Source organism: Solanum dulcamara, chromosome 4 (genome assembly GCF_947179165.1).
Source record: "Solanum dulcamara chromosome 4, daSolDulc1.2, whole genome shotgun sequence".
Lineage (NCBI taxonomy): Eukaryota > Viridiplantae > Streptophyta > Magnoliopsida > Solanales > Solanaceae > Solanum > Solanum dulcamara.
Window position 1 is genome coordinate 25,145,470 of NC_077240.1, and position 16,535 is coordinate 25,162,004.

At 32.9% G+C, this 16,535-nt stretch overlaps 1 protein-coding gene across 1 annotated transcript; it reads right to left on the minus strand.

Annotated features, from left to right (window-relative positions):
- Positions 1-1,061: 1,061 nt before the first annotated feature.
- Positions 1,062-10,173, minus strand: LOC129884894 (GDSL esterase/lipase LIP-4-like). Its single transcript, XM_055959169.1, has 5 exons — positions 9,738-10,173; positions 2,918-3,091; positions 2,584-2,744; positions 2,204-2,477; positions 1,062-1,446 (listed from the first exon to the last, which is right to left on the minus strand). The coding sequence occupies exons 1-5, from the start codon at positions 9,991-9,993 to the stop codon at positions 1,217-1,219; spliced, it is 1,095 nt and encodes a 364-aa protein (XP_055815144.1). The 5' UTR covers positions 9,994-10,173; the 3' UTR covers positions 1,062-1,216.
- Positions 10,174-16,535: the final 6,362 nt, after the last annotated feature.

Consider the following 16,535-nt stretch of genomic DNA (forward strand, 5'->3'; position numbering starts at 1 on the left):
TTTGAAGAAATTGTAGGATGAATATGTTAATTTTGAAGCTAAAGAGAAAAGAAATACGAAGATTGTTTTATGAAAAAGGTAAAGTCGAAAATCAAACTCTCGAATATTTTTTCTGTTTTGCTGTTTCTTTTGGTTTACACACGGAATTATAAATTGGCATTAATATTGATGCCTATCAGATCATTCGGATCTTATCCACTAATATAAAATCCTTTGACTTATCACAACTTGTATGATTGTAGGTTATTACTCAACAATTTGGATGATCCAACATAAAAAGACAACTTTCCAAACCACCCCTAGGCTTATTTAACCTTAAAATTTCAAAATATTAACATATACATGATTGACTTTAGTTTTGCTCTCTAATGTTGCCATTCATTTATAGTTTGATTACTCATGACTCTCCTTGCGTCTTTCACCAAAATTTTATTTTAGTGTGTAATATAAAGAAAAGGCAAATATATTCTTGATAAATCTATTGCTACAATTAATTTATCACGTGTATAAAAAATGAGAGAATATTGTAGAACATTATTTCGAGGAGACTAAAGCCCATATAAGTACCCCTTCCCTTCTTTCTAATTAAGTATCACGTTCTTTTGGCTTTTGTTGGAACGTGTATAGAAATGGGGAACGTGTATAGAAATGGTTATTAATTAGTACTCCCTCAGTTTCATATGAATACTTTTTATTTTACAAGTTAAGAAATCATTAATAGATTGATTAATTTTACTAGTTTGCTATTTACTCATACTAATTAGCCTCTTAAAAAAAGATATTTTTGAATCTTCAAAATTTGTTTAAACCTCCAAAGCATATTAATTGTAGGGGTTAAATGAGAAAAATTTAATTAATTCTATCCTGATTTAATAAGTAATCAAGTAATATGAGACAAATATTTTTAGTAAGAAATCCATTTAATATGAGACGGAGGGAATAGTAATAGTTATCTACCGTGCCTAATAAAAATTAATGCGAAACTTTTATATACCACAAGGAGTGGGTGAAATGAAAGGTCAACATAATGAAAAGGATTTTCTATTTTCCTTTAATCTAAGTCTAGTAATAGTTGAATCATCACAATCAGGATGCGTAATGTTGGGCTAAAACATACTCTTAATATGGTTCGCGCACAATAATAATAACAAGAGAAAGAAAAAACAAACAAGTTCTTTGTGAGTACACAAGCAAACATAGGAGTGGTAATTAATTTCTAGGTACAAAAGTGATATAAGTCAAGAGGTGGAGTAGAATAATTAGTAGAGAGTATTTTGGAAGCAACAATTGAATTGGCAAACTCAGTGTAGTGAACTCCATCCCAGCTGACATATCCAGAGCTTTCCTCGCACAGAGTACACCCACTTTGACGACAAGTTATGTTGGAATTGTAGTTATAAGGCGGACCACCATAACCACAGCACACCATCAATGGATTTTGAATACCTATTACCACATATCGGATTCAAAAATATTAATCAGAATAAATATATGTTTTATTTAAAAAAATTATAATCCTACCAGCTATATAATATGTATAGTTCAAACGGAGCGTTGCCCAAAATACGTACTACACCAATCAACGCATGGTGTGTATGGATGCGCTGAATCTATTGATGGATTGAGTTATAAATTATAATAACCCGCTCAAAATAGATGTGATCAATTTGGACTGAAGCATCGATTATGATTCAACTCGTCCAATTCAAAAAAAATCATTTTCATTTGTTTGTTTTCCCTTTTTAATTTGTTTACTTACCAAACCAAACAAATAATTAAGAGTTTTTATTTTTTTATTTCTCATAACTAAATCAAGCAAATGAAACTATATAAAAAAACGACATATTTATAAGCATTTGATAAGTTTTCTTTCAAAAAGTTGGGCTACATACACAAACTCAAATTAGCCCATGCTTCTGAATGGGCTATGCCCAAAATGACCCCTTAATAAATACAGGAAATTGTATTCAATGACTTTGAAAATAGGTATGCCCGCTCAAAACATCAAGATCAAAAGTCAAAGTTATTTTTCATGGAGTAAAACTTTAAAGTTTTGTACATGAGACGAACGAGGTTAAAAGTTTAAGATCATTCATTTCCAAAGTCGCTCTTATAATTTATAAGTGAGTTATATTTTATTGGTTAAATTTACCACATAACTAACACACAAAATGTTGACATAAACAAACGTAACTAAACTCACCATAAACGCTAGAATTTGCGATGAGGTCATACTTGATGGCATACATATCAACATACACAATGGTTGTGTCCTTCATTTGGAGCCTCAATTGTTCACAAAGAGCGTGCAATTGATTGTTAAATGCTTCCGCAGCTTCGTTCATTGATTTAACACAGCCATAATCATCAACATCGTTCGAGTTGCTTGCATTTCTTGTGGCAACCTTCTGTGGCAAACAACCCAATGGTCCCGTGTTATGAATCCAGAAATTCTTCCCTCCATGTTTGTATATGCTCTGCATTAATTTAATAATGAAGGTCACCATCCAAAATCTCAATTTCGAATGATATTGGGACAAATTCGGACCTCTATCCAAAAGAAGAAGAAAAAGAAAAGCTAACCAGAATTGCATCTTGAATTTCAGATATGAAAGAAGGGATTTTTTCAATAACTTGAGAAGCTTGTGAAAGGTAAGTGAATGCACCGGCAAGATCATTTTGTCCTATGTCTATCATATATACTGCTTTCTTCAAATCCTCTTTCTTAACCAACTCTTCCAAACCTTGTCAAATTACAAGTCGAACAATTAGCACGTTACTATCAGATACCAGTAATAGAGTTGATTTCTCGGATGATTACTCAACTAATAATTATTATTTCAGAAAAAATTACCTTTCTTCTTAATATAAATATTAATTGAGAGACAATATGAGAAATACTAGTAGTAAATATTACCTTTGGATTGTAACTGAAGAAACCTTACAAATTGGAGAACTTGAGTACTCAGACTAAATAAAACATTTTTGGGGAGTGTACTTGCACCTCCGATTGCAAAATTTACCCCGTTCTTGAAATTCGGCCTTACAGATTCCAGATATGGAGTCAAATAGCTCATGTTCAGACTTTCACCTGTCATCGAAGAGTCAGGAATTTTACAAAAAAAGATATGAAAATGTAAAACTTAAAATATGAACCTATGTATATCAAACTTAAAAACGACCTTACATGTTTCTAAATGCATGCAAAAAAAAAATTTGATTGCAATTCAATCTTATGCGTATAAAGTGCCAAAAGTTATTCATGGTTGAGAAAGCTCCCGTGACACGATTCCACGCTCTAAATTTGAATATATTAAATACTTCCTCCGTTCACTTTTAATTATTTGTCCAATATTTCATAAATATATTTTCATTTTTACTTATCATTTTTAACATGTCAAAAAAAGATAATTTTTTCTTCATGTTTTACCCTTAACATTAATTACTTATTCTCTATATCATTTTTCAAGACTTAATACTAAATATCAATTAATAGGAATAGTGTGGTAAATCGTCATGTTAATCATAATAGGTATTGTTGGGGGAGAAAGCACCACAACTAAAGTTTGATACGACAATAAATAATGAAAATAAATTAGACACAAGAATTTTATGTGGAAACCCCTCAAACAGATAGAGGGAAAAAACCACGGGGTAAAAGGATTTTACTATGATAATATGGGAGTACACTGCTCTCAAATATAAGGAGAAAACAACAATAAACACTTCTCTCTTATAAAAGGAACAACTACTAAAGAGGACACTCAAGACTATAATATTTATCTTGATGTATAACTCTCTTTATATTCTTACTCTCTCTTTTTCTGAATGAATCAAATGAGGGAAATAGGCTCTCTATTTATAGGAGAATGAAAACGCGTAAAAGGAAGGAGTATACGCGTTTTTATCTTTAAAAAACGTGTAAAATGGCAGCTGGCGACAATTTCAAAAGATGTTGCCACCTACCCTACCCACCTTTTACTTTTTTTCTTTTTACTTCTCCTTTTTGACTTTTCTTGCATTCTCCCACTTGAAAATTTAATTGAGAATCAATTAAGTCTTCACACCATCCTTTCTACCCAATTACTGCAATGTTACATTTCTACTAGGCCAATAGAAGATCGACACCATATAAACTTGTTACTGTTGATAGGCTTTGTAAACATATCTGCTAAGTTGTCATTAGTGTGAATTTTCTGAATGTTCACACTGCCTTCTTCCACCTTCTCACGAACAAAGTGATACTGAACTCGTATGTGCTTTGTACTTGAATGAAATGCAGGATTCTTCGCAAGATACAAAGCGCTCTGACTGTCACAAAACAGAGCAACTTTCTCTTGTTTGTGCCTGAGCTCCTCCAGTAACATCTGCATTCATATTGCCTCTTTGCTAGCTTGTGTAGCTGTAACATATTCTGCTTTCGTCGTAGATGTAGCTATGATAGATTGCTGTTTTGAAACCCAGCTTACAACTCCTCCAGCAAGATTAAACACATAACTTGTGGTGGACTTGCTTTTATCAAGATCACCTGCATAATTTGAATCAACATAACCTTTAACAATAAAGTCTGATCCTCCATAACACATTGCAACATCTGAGGTACCTTTGATATATCTCAGGATCCTCTTAACGGTATTCCAATGCTCTCTACCAGGATTAGCCATGTATCGACTGATCACTCCCACTACTTGTGCAATGTCAGGTCTTGTACATATCATGGCGAACATTAAACTTTCCACTACTGATGCATACGGTACTCGAGACATCTCCATCCTCTTTGCTTCATTGTTAGGACTCATTCTTGAGGATAACTTGAAATTAATAGGAAGTGGGGTAGAAATTTACTTACAGTCTTGCATCTTAAAGCGTCGCAAGATTTTCTTCAAGTAGTTCTTTTGAGAAAGTCAAATCTTTTTATTAATTCTGTCTCGGTGAATTTGCATCCCTAGAATCTTGTTTGTTGGTCCCAAGTCCTTCATTTCAAACTCCCTAGCCAACTATGCCTTTAAATTTGTGAGACGATCTTTGTTGGGGCCTCCTACCAACATGTCATCAACATACAACAGCAAAATAATAAAATCATCATCACCAAATCTCTTGTAATAAACACAAGGATCTGAACTATGTTTGTTGTATCCAAGGCCTATAATGAAGGAATCAAATCTCTTATACCAACACCTCGGCGCCTGTTTAAGACTATATAGAGATTTGTTCAACTTGCAAATCAAGTTCTCTTTTCCCTGTTCTTCAAAACCTTCTGGTTGGAGCATATAAATTTCTTCTTTAAGTTCTCTATGAAGAAATGCAGTTTTGACATCTAACTGCTCCAAGTACAAGTCAAATGTAGCACACATCGTCAGGACCACTCGAATTGTTGTGAGTCGAACCACTGAAGAAAATATCTCATTAAAGTCTATACCTTCTTTCTGAGTGAATCCTTTCACCACTAATCTTGCACGATATTTCTTCACTTGATCATTACCATTGCGTTTGATCTTGTAGACCCATTTGTTTCCAATGGCCTTCCTTCCTTGTGGTAATTGAACAAGATCTCATATTTTATTTTTATGAAAAACTTCAATTTCTTCTTGCATTGCTGTTATCCAAAAAGATGATTCTTGGCCTTTCATAGCCTCGTGAAAAGTTGAAGGCTCTCCATTTTCTGTTAATAGACAGTATGCAACATTGCTCTCCATAGAATAATCTGAGTGCCAAGCTGGTTCTCTTCTCTCCCTAGTTGACCGTTGAACTTGTGGAGTTTCGATCTCAGCTTGCTCTTGTTCTTCGTGCTCTGGTGCTGTTTTAGAAGAAATCGGAACTTCTTTTATTTCTTCAACTTCAACTGTAGTAGTCTCTGATTTTTTTTTTGAAGTGCTACCTTCTTTTTCTTGTATCTTATTTTCAACAAATACAACATCCCTACTGATTACCACTTTGCGGGCAGTGGGATCCCACAAGCGATACCCCTTGACTCCATCAGCATATCCTAAGAAAATGCATTTTCTGGATTTTGGATCAAACTTCGATTTTTCTTGGGTGTTGTACATAACATAAGCAGGACTTCCGAATATATATAAGCAAGAATAATCAGTTGGTTTTTCTGTCCACATCTCCATTGGCGTTTTCAAATCAATTACGGTTGATGGTGACCGATTAATCACATAAAAGACGGTTTTGACTGCTTTTGCCTAGAATGATTTTTCCAACCCTGCAGTTGTTAATATAGCTCTTGTCCGTTCCAACAAGATTCTGTTCATCCACTCTGCTACTTTATTTTGTTGTGGAGTATATGCCATCATGAACTGTCGTTTAATACCTTCTTATTTATAGAAATTATCAAATTCATCACCAGTGTATTCTCCGCCATTATTTTTCCTCAAAGACTTGATCTTTTTCTCAGATGCAAGTTCCACCCGCGCTTTGAACTCTTTGAAAACTGAAAAAACATCTGTCTTTCTCTTGATTGGATACACCCAACTTCTCTTGGAGTAATTGTGATAAATGACACAAAATATTTCGCTCCTCCTAGGGACTCCACTAGTGCTTGCCAGACATCAGAGTGGATCAGATCTAATATTTCCTTACTTTTAGTAGAGGAACTGTTAAACTTTAGTCTATTTTGCTGGTAACACAATGCTCATAAAAGGGCAGTGAAACCTTTTTGAGCCCCGGAAGAAGTTGCTCAGCAAGAATCTTCAAACCTCGTTCTGACATATGGCCAAGTTTACGATGCCATATCATCGTTGATTCTTCAAATGAACTTGTTGACGCGGTTGTTGCTTCTCCTTCTTGGTGTGTTTCACCTTTAAGCACATATAGATTTGCAGTAAGTTTTTCTGCTTTCATCACTACAAATGCTCCTTTGGATATTTTTATGACTCCACCATGAGTCTTATATGAACATCCATTATCATCTAATTGTTCCAAAGATAATAGATTCTTCCTCAAGTCTTTTACATATCGTACCTCCTGGATGGTGCGTATCGTGCCATCATACATCTTTATTTTGATAGACCCAATATCAATAACATTCAAAGCATGATCGTCTTCCATGAACACAGACCCTCCTGAGATAGGATTGATGGAACCATTCTCTCTAGGAAGTCATGTGCCATGCTGCTCCTGTGTGCATGATCTAGACATCAGTGAAATATTTTTTGCCTTCATTATTTGATATTGCTTCACTACATAAAATATCGCCATCATCCGAGGTACTTGCAACATTCCCTTGAGCATTTGATGACTCAGGGTGTTCACTCTTTTTCTTAAACCGACAATCTTTCTTGAAGTGCCCTTTCTTGCCATAGTTGTAACACTTGATATTCTTATGACTTCTTGATTGAGATCTACCATGATTGTGACTCCCACTGGGCCACTCTCCATTGGTGTTCCTCTCACCATCATCAAAGCTTCAGCTTGCTACGAACTTACTTGTCTGTCTTCCTTATTTTTGCGCCGATTTTCTTCTTCTAAGACAGCGGCTGCAATTTCATCAAAAACTAGACTGTCTATATTGTTCGTCAGGTTGATGATGAGTTGATCATACGAGTCAGGCAGACTTTGAAGTAGAAGCTCCGCACGTCCAGTCCCCTCTATTGTGCAATCCATTATTGTAAGTTGCGAAAACAGAGTATTCAAAGTATTGATGTGTTCAGTAACTGACATGGACTCTGCCATTCGAAGAGTATACAATCTTCTTTTTAAGAAGATTTTATTATGCAAAGACTTGGCCTCGTACAATCCCGTAAGAGTATCCCATATTTCCTTCGCCATCCATTTTTCAGCCACACTAGATACCACTTGCTGTCATCACTAAAGTCTGTGGGCCGGCCTTCAATTGCAACTAAGCAATTGTCCTTTCTCAATATCGCTCTTATTTTCATTTTCCACAATGAGAAATTAGTCTTATTGAATTTCTCAACGTCAAACTTTGTTGTATTCGATATTTTTATTTGCTTCACACCCTTCTAGATCATTTCTGAATATTTTTGCGAACAATCGTGACAAACTGTACCGTCATCGAAATTTACTATTTACATGAATAGTATTTTTCACCGAATTTTACTATTCACAAATAGTACTTTCACATAAAATAGATAGAATAATTGAGGGATCTGATACCACTATTGCGGGGAGGAAGCACCACAACTAAAGTTTGATACGATAATAAATAATGAAAATAAATTAGACACGAGAATTTTACGTGGAAACCCCTCAAACAGATAGAGGGAAAAAAACACGGGGTAAAAGGATTTTACTATGATAATATGGGAGTACACTGCTCTCAAATATAGGAGAAAATAACAATAAACACTCTTCTCTTATAAAAGGAACAACTACTAAAGAGGACACTCAAGACTATAATATTTATCTTGATGTATAACTCTCTTTGTATTCTTACTCTCTTTTTTTCTGAATGAATCAAATGAGGGCAAGAGGCTCTCTATTTATAGGAGAATGAAAACACGTAAAAGGAAGGAGTATACGCGTTTTCATCTTTTAAAAATGCGTAAAATGGCAGCTGACAACAATTTCAAAAGATGTTGCCACCTACCCTATCTACCTTTTACTTTTTTTCTTTTTACTTTTCTCCTTTTTGACTTTTCTAGCAGGTATATCAAATTCAAATATTATAAGTAAAAGTGAATGGAGAAAGTACTCGGTAACTTACAGACATTTGACAAATAATATATTAAACACCTCTATGTAAATAAACCGTGTGCTATTGAAAACTAAGCACATAGAGATAAACTTCACGGGCTCAATATTTAAAATATAAAATTTATAATATTAAAAATTGAGTATTTATTGATAACATCAAAATATCTAATTTACAGAAGAAAATTCTGCAATATTTCTTGAGTGATTTGATAAAAAAATATTCTAAAAGAAAACTTGTGGGTGATGGATTATTTACCTACCGGCTACCATATACTTTCACGGGTTAAAAGAGTGCTTGCCAAGTGGAAACTATGCAAAATAAGTCAAGACTACAAATGGAGATCAATATTGGTTTACTAGTTGAACATGAAAGAGACATTTTTTAACTTTGGAATCAAGTAATTTTGATGCATATAGATGTTGGAAAAGAATGAAGGTTTTGGCTAAAAAAACATCTCTTTCATGATTTATGTTTATGTCACACTTTTTTTATTTTAAAAAATAATAGATTTCTATATTGAAAACAATTCAATTCTAAACAACGGGGAGTCAAAAAGTTGAGTAAAAGCAAAAGAATGTCAAAGTGTCAATAACTTATTTCAATTAGGGGATGGTGGAGTGATGAATTGCGATAGAGTGATGAAGCAAGTAGAATTAATCTATATAGATTTCAGCATAAGGTAGTATATTGTTTGGATAGTATTTTTATATCCCTTGTTACATAATATTGGCATAAATTGTAAGAAAATCTATGTTAAATATACACAAAAAGTGATTTTTACCCTATTAGCTAGGTATATGAAATTTTTGAGCAAAGTGGATTCAATTGAAACCCCTTCAGCAGAGATAGCTAGCTACGTCGCTGCTTTAAATTCATTTTACCTTTAATAAAACAACTCTGGTATATAATCGCAAAAATATTATGCTATATTCGAAATAACGAATTTCAAAAGTCTAATATACATATAAATATTCTAACATTTTTAAGATCACAATTTCAAGTTTTTTTAAAAAATTACTCTGACGAATTAAACTACATCACAAAAATTAAAACACACAGAGTAAGAAGGACTTACAAAGGAAGTCAAGAATCAATCGTCCATCACACAATCTATCAGAGGGTTGATGAAAAAAAGTACGGCCATCTGGAAATCCAAATCTGATTCCATGGGCAGCTGGATAACCACCTGTGTCTGAATTTGAATCTCCAAAATTGAAAATTACCATATTTCTACTACACTCACAAACAACAACGTTTGTCAATTGAGACATCCAAAAACAAACAAGTAATATACACGTACAAGTTGTTCTACTTCTCATTTTCATATTCATATATACTTGCTAATAATGTAATGCTTTCAACAGAGTGTATTGCAAAATTTATGATAAGCCTAAAGCCTATATATATAACACAAATGAAGTTATTTTCCACGGGAAGTGGAGCAATGGGTGGAGTACTAAGAGAGCACTAAGGGTCGGGTTCATATGAATCAGTATTTTCAATGTCGAGCATATATAGAAATACATGTAAGAAAAACTCATTAAAATTTTCATAAATAAAAGATTACGAATATATAATTATGAAGGTGTTATAGAATTCAATGGTAAAAGATTAAAAATTGAATTCATCAAATTTAAATTATGAATTTGTCAGCTTTATAAATGTATCAAATAAGTAAGAAAAGGATAGAATTTAAGTTGTTTTTTTTGTTTTACAAGTGATGAGGAGAATGCTGATTGCAGTAATTATTTTAAATTGACATTGTCCACTTGTGTTCACGTGATTACATTGAGAATCGTCACCGGCCAATTTGTGGAGAAGTGGACAATTCCACTAAAATATTTGAGTGTAGTTACCACTTGCCACTGATATTTATTTACTGAAAAATAATATAATTATTGATTATATGAGAGCTGATTCAGATTTCATGATTAAAGGAGATCGCAATTTTAATTTTTTTTTATTACAATAATATTTATTTGTTGCCTCGTTTGTTGCTTAAAAATAGAATTTTAGGTTTTCTCTTTGTTATATATAAATATATGTATATTAGTATAATGAAAAAAATAAAAAGAACTACAGATTTCTTTATGTAAGACTAAGGCTTCGTTCAACTCTTAACTGTACCATAATTTTTTGGGCCTTATTTTTTATCTTTCAGGACATTCTGACCCGGAAGACTCTTGATTATGGTGTTAAATGGGGCAAGCTATGCTATCTGGAGTTGACTGAGAATGGAGAACATAAATTTGGGCAGTCATGTCATACAAGTGGAGTAGAGAAGGCTAAAGAAAAAATATGGTCATGGCATAGGAGAATAGGACACATCTCTTTTGGTTATCTAAAGACACTTAGATCAAGTTTGTTTTCTAATTTAGATGTTTCAGATTTTCAATGTAATATTTGTGAACTAGCAAAAAGCCATCGAATTTCTTACTTTCCAAGTTTGAATAAATGTTCAGAACCTTTCATTGTTATACATTCTGATATTTGGGGTCTAGCAAGGGTCCCCTCTATTTCAAAAGCTCAATATTTTATCATTTTTATCGATGAATGCACTAGAGTGACATGGATGTCTTTACTTTACAAGAAGAGTGATGCATGTAAAGTATTTAAGGAATTTTACAATATGGTGCATACTCAATACCAAAGAAAAATTTGAATTTGGCAGTCTGACAATGCTAGAGAGTTTATTGATGGTTCGTTTGGAGGATATCTTGGTCAGTTCGAAATACAAAATCATACTTCTTGCACATATACACCACAACAAAATGGTTTGGAGAAAGAATAGACAAATTTTAGAAATAGTTCGTGCCTCTCTTTTTGGTATGAACATGCCTCACTTTTATTGGGGGAAAGCAGTAAAGTCGGCTATTTATCTTATCAATCGAGCTCTTTCTCGGATTATTGACTTTCAAACTCAACAAAATATTTTGCACGATAGCACATCTGCTAAATCTCGAACCTCAAATTTTTAGATGTATAGTTTATGTCCATATGTCAAAAGTCTTAAGAGGTAAATTGAATTCTTGTGCAAAAAGATGTGTATTTGTTGGCTATTCAGCTTTCCACAAGGGGTATAGATGCTATGATCCTCAAACTAAGAAATTGCATGTTACGTTAGACGTCTCCTTTCATGAGAACCAATCTTATTATGGAGGGAGAGTTTCCAGTTCAATTCTTTACGGGGAGAATACGAGTGAAGCACTTGAGCCAAACAAGAAAGATACTGGAGTTCCACTAGACCAAGTTGAGTTCTTAAACTTGAAAGAATTGCAAGAAAAATTGAGGAAGAATACACATGAAATTGAAGAGATTCCCTTTGATCATCTTATAGAGTCTCCAGCTTTGCCAAATCTATTTGAGAGTGATAAATAATGAAGATGTCGTAAAAGACCCTATATTAACACCATCAACTAAAGAGTGCTCATAGAATGTTCAAGAAGATGTTGCACCTCAGGTAATTCTCAATATCCCTCCTTCTCAATTACCACCGAGATCAAATAGGGGTGTCCCTAGAAAACAATATGAACCTGATCTTAGAACCAAGGCCAAATATCCAATTAACAACTATATCTTGAGTCATAGATTATCAGACTCATGTGCTCTAATTGTTGATCAATTATCCAAAGTATCTATTCCTAGTAGTGTGCAGGAGGCATTAACAGATCCAAAATGGACTAAGGCAATGAATGAAGAGATGGAAGCCTTGCAAAGAAATTCAACTTAGGAGTTGGTTCCGCTGCCAAGAGAAAAAAGGCAATTGGTTGTAAATATATATATATATATATATATATATATATATATATATATAATATGAAACTTAAAGTAGATGGAAGCATTGATAGATACAAGGAGAGGCTAGTGGCGAAGGGTTATGCTCAAAAGTATGGAGTTGATTACCAAGAAACTTTTTCACCAGTAGCCAAACTCAATACTATTCATATTCTTATATCTATTGCAGTGAATAGAAATTGGCCTTTACGATAGTTTGATGTACAAATTCCTTTCTAAACGGTGATTTGGAGGAAAAAGTATACATGAAATTTCCACCGAAAATTAAGCAAGGACCAATGCATAAGTAAAAAATATGCAAACTGAAAAAATCACTTTATGAGCTAAAACATTCACCTAGAGCTTGGTTTGGCAGATTTGCGTCGGAGATGAAGTTTGTTGGTTACTTGCAAAGTAACTCTGACCATACCTTGTTTATTAAACACAATGAGGGAAGGTAACAACATTAATTATATATGTAGATGATATGGTATTAACTAACGATGACCCCGAAGAAATGGAGAAACTACAACAGTACTTAGCCACCAAGTTTAAAATGAAAGACTTAGGACAACTGAGATATTTCCTAGGTATTGAAGTTTCAAGGTCGAGTCAGGGTATTTCTCTTTTCCAGCGGAAGTATGTATTAGATTTATTGACAGAAACTGAAATGCTTGATTGCAAACCAGTTGAAACACCGATGAAGATAAATTAGCAATCTGAAATTTCTTCCGTACAACATCTGGCAGACAAAGTTCGTTATCAACGGCTAGTGAGGAAGTTGATCTATCTAACTCATACTAGACCAGATATTGCATATGCGGTAAGTGTGGTGAGCCAGTTTATGCAAGCTCCAAGTATAGAACATTGAGTGCAGTTCATAGGATTCTAAGACATTTGAAAAATGCTCCAAAAAAAGGTTGATGTACTCAAAGAATGAAGCACCAACTATTGAAGGCTACACTGACGCTGACTGGGCTGGAGATCGCTCGACTAGGAGATCGACTTCAGGTTACTTTACATTTGTTGAAGGTAATCTTGTTACCCAGAAAAGTAAGAAACAAAAGATTATTTCTCGATCAAGTGCAGAAGTGGAATTTCGAGGTATGATGCATGGTTTATGTGAACTATTATAGATACAAAGAGTTCTGCGTGATCTTGGAGTGTAATGTTCTGGACCTATGAACTTGTTTTGTGATAATAAATCTGCCATTCAAATAGCACAAAATTCAGTACAACATGAGCGCACTAAACATGTTGAAGTGGATCGTCATTTCATTAGAGAAAAACTTTATCAGAAGATCATCCAGTTTCCGTATGTAAAGTCGGTGAACCAACTCGCAGATATCCTCATTAAGGCATTATCAGGAAAAATATATTATGAAGTGATTGACAAGTTGGGCATGATAGATATCTATGCATCAACTTGAGGGGGACTATTGATGATATGAGAGCTGATTCAAATCTCATGATTAGAAGAGATTGCAATTCTAGGAAATTTTATTATAGTAGTATTTATTTGTTGCCTCTTTTATGTTTGTTGCTTAAAATAGAATTCTACCTAAAATAGAATTCTAGGTTTTCTCTTTGCTGTATATAAATATATGTATATTAATACAATGAAAAAAATGAAAAGAACGACAGATTTTTTTATGTAAGGCTGCGGCTTCGTTCAATAATAATTAAATTTATAAGAGATCAAAATTACGTTTAGCTCGTTAAATAGAGTAATTATCAGTTCAAATATTGCAAGATAATCTAAAATATAAGTAAATTGATACTAAATAAAGTAATAAAAAAGCTCGAGTGATTGATTAGTGGTCGTGAAAAACACATATGGTCGTTCCTTAGTGCTCCCAGGGATAATCTCGAAAAAATAGCTAAAACAATCGGCGGTCGAGAATCCAAAGAAAAAAACTTGAAGTATTAACCAAAAAGTAATAATGTTGTTAAAGAATAAATTCAAACACACAGTTTTTAGGATCATTGTTTAACTAGCCAAAAAGTGCAATTACATATAAAGATCATATAAAGTCACAGTCTAAAATCGTAACTTGTTTTAGAATATCCTTCTCAGCTTTTGTAATAGAATCTTTTTCAAAAATTCTTGTTTTTGACATACTTTCAATGAGAGATGAAGAAGTTTTTCTTCTGATTTTGGATGTTATACATGATATGTTTTTTTAGAGATGTCCCGCTAGATCGAATCAAGCATGATCTCTTAGCAACATAGTAAGATAGCAAACACCAAATTGATTCTCAAGAAACCGATTAAAGTCATGAGAGTACCATGTGAAGAATTACTTATAATTTTCAGGATTCGCACGATAACAAGTAGAGACTAAACTTGTATCGCCCTTATGGGTCATCATATGCATATATGATATGAAATATGTATCACAATATTGTCTTCTTTCCCATAGAACGTATGTATTATATAAATAAAATAATGCGTAGATGATAGTTCAAACTACTTATGTGTAACTTTGAATTCACAAATGTATTCAATCTTTATCTTATTCTTCAAAACTAACATCTGTCATTAGAAATAAACTAACTTATTTTAATTGCATATGATTAAACACGAAAAAATAAATGACATTCTTATTAGAAACTTCTTGCTCTTTTTTTATCAATAATAATTAGTTAATAATTATATAATTACCTTATCTTGTCACTTAGACAATAGTGGTGATTGCCTATGTGACTAGGCCCCTTTTTTTTGCTTGCCCAACATACTTTTTGCCCGACGAATTTATGCATTATATATATATATATATATATATATATATATATAAGTTTACATGAACGTGATTGAAAAAAATAATACACAATCTCAATAAATTTAAGCATCATATGTTAGGAGTTTTGTTAAGGGATCTGTTATCATTGATGTGTAGATATATATTTCACGTTAACTTTCTTTTGCAGAATCATATCTGTAACAAAATTATACTCATGAATATCATTACGTTTCGTACTACCATGATACTTTGGATTCTTTGTGTAGGCTATTGTAGTCTATCTTAGTTGATTATGATAGGTTCAAAACATTGCAATACACATCCAAATGGATAAGAGAACGTTTAATTCAAACAATTTCTTGCACAGATGATGAAAATGCTATAAATTCAGTTTTATTATAGATAAGTTATGCATGACTGCTTATTGCTACTTGATGATATGATGCCATTGTTAAGCAATAATACATTTCAGAGGAGAATTTTCACATCTAAATCTCCAACCTAATATGCATTAGTGTAGCCTTTGAGTTGCAGATTATATTTTGATAACATAAAAGATAGTCGATTTACCTTTAAGATACCTTAATATTCTTAATTACTTTCCAATATTGTTGTTGTGAATTCAATTGATATCTATTAATTAACTCAACTATATAGCAGATATGAGTCTAGTACATATCACAATATAGATTAGACTTCTAATTGTACTAGCATAAGAAATCTTTCTCATTTATTCCTTTCTTGTGGAGTCCGAGGGCACACCGTTCTATTTAAAGTTTCACTTTTAGAAATCAAAGAGTTTATGGATTTGCAATCTTGCATGTTAAAACGTTTAAGAACTTTCTTGATACAAAGTTCTTATGCAAAGAGATAACAATTTTTCAAACGATTTCTTGAAATCTTAACTTCAAGAATATATGATGTTTCATCCCTGTCTTTCATCTCAAATGTTGATGATAACCACTATTTTATTTTTTTTACATACTGATTTCGTTTACATAGAATACCAATATCATAAACAGTGTACAAAAACTGTAATTCAACTTCAATACGACGTCCCTAATTTGTCCATCTATGAATACAAAATTCTTAGACTGCTTAAAATATTGTACAAAAATAAACTCTTTTTTTTTTTGGATAAGATTTTTCATAACGAAAGAACATTATGAATAAAAGCAACACAATCCCAATGCTTCAAAATATTTAAATTGAGATTTTGTTTAGTCCATAGCTTATACGGCGTGGTAGTAACTTACTTACAAGGGACAATTAAGCATATATGTCTTAATATTCATGTCATTGGGGTACGATCCTTTTTAGTTTTTCTTGAGCATTTATATCTTCGTTTTAGCCTG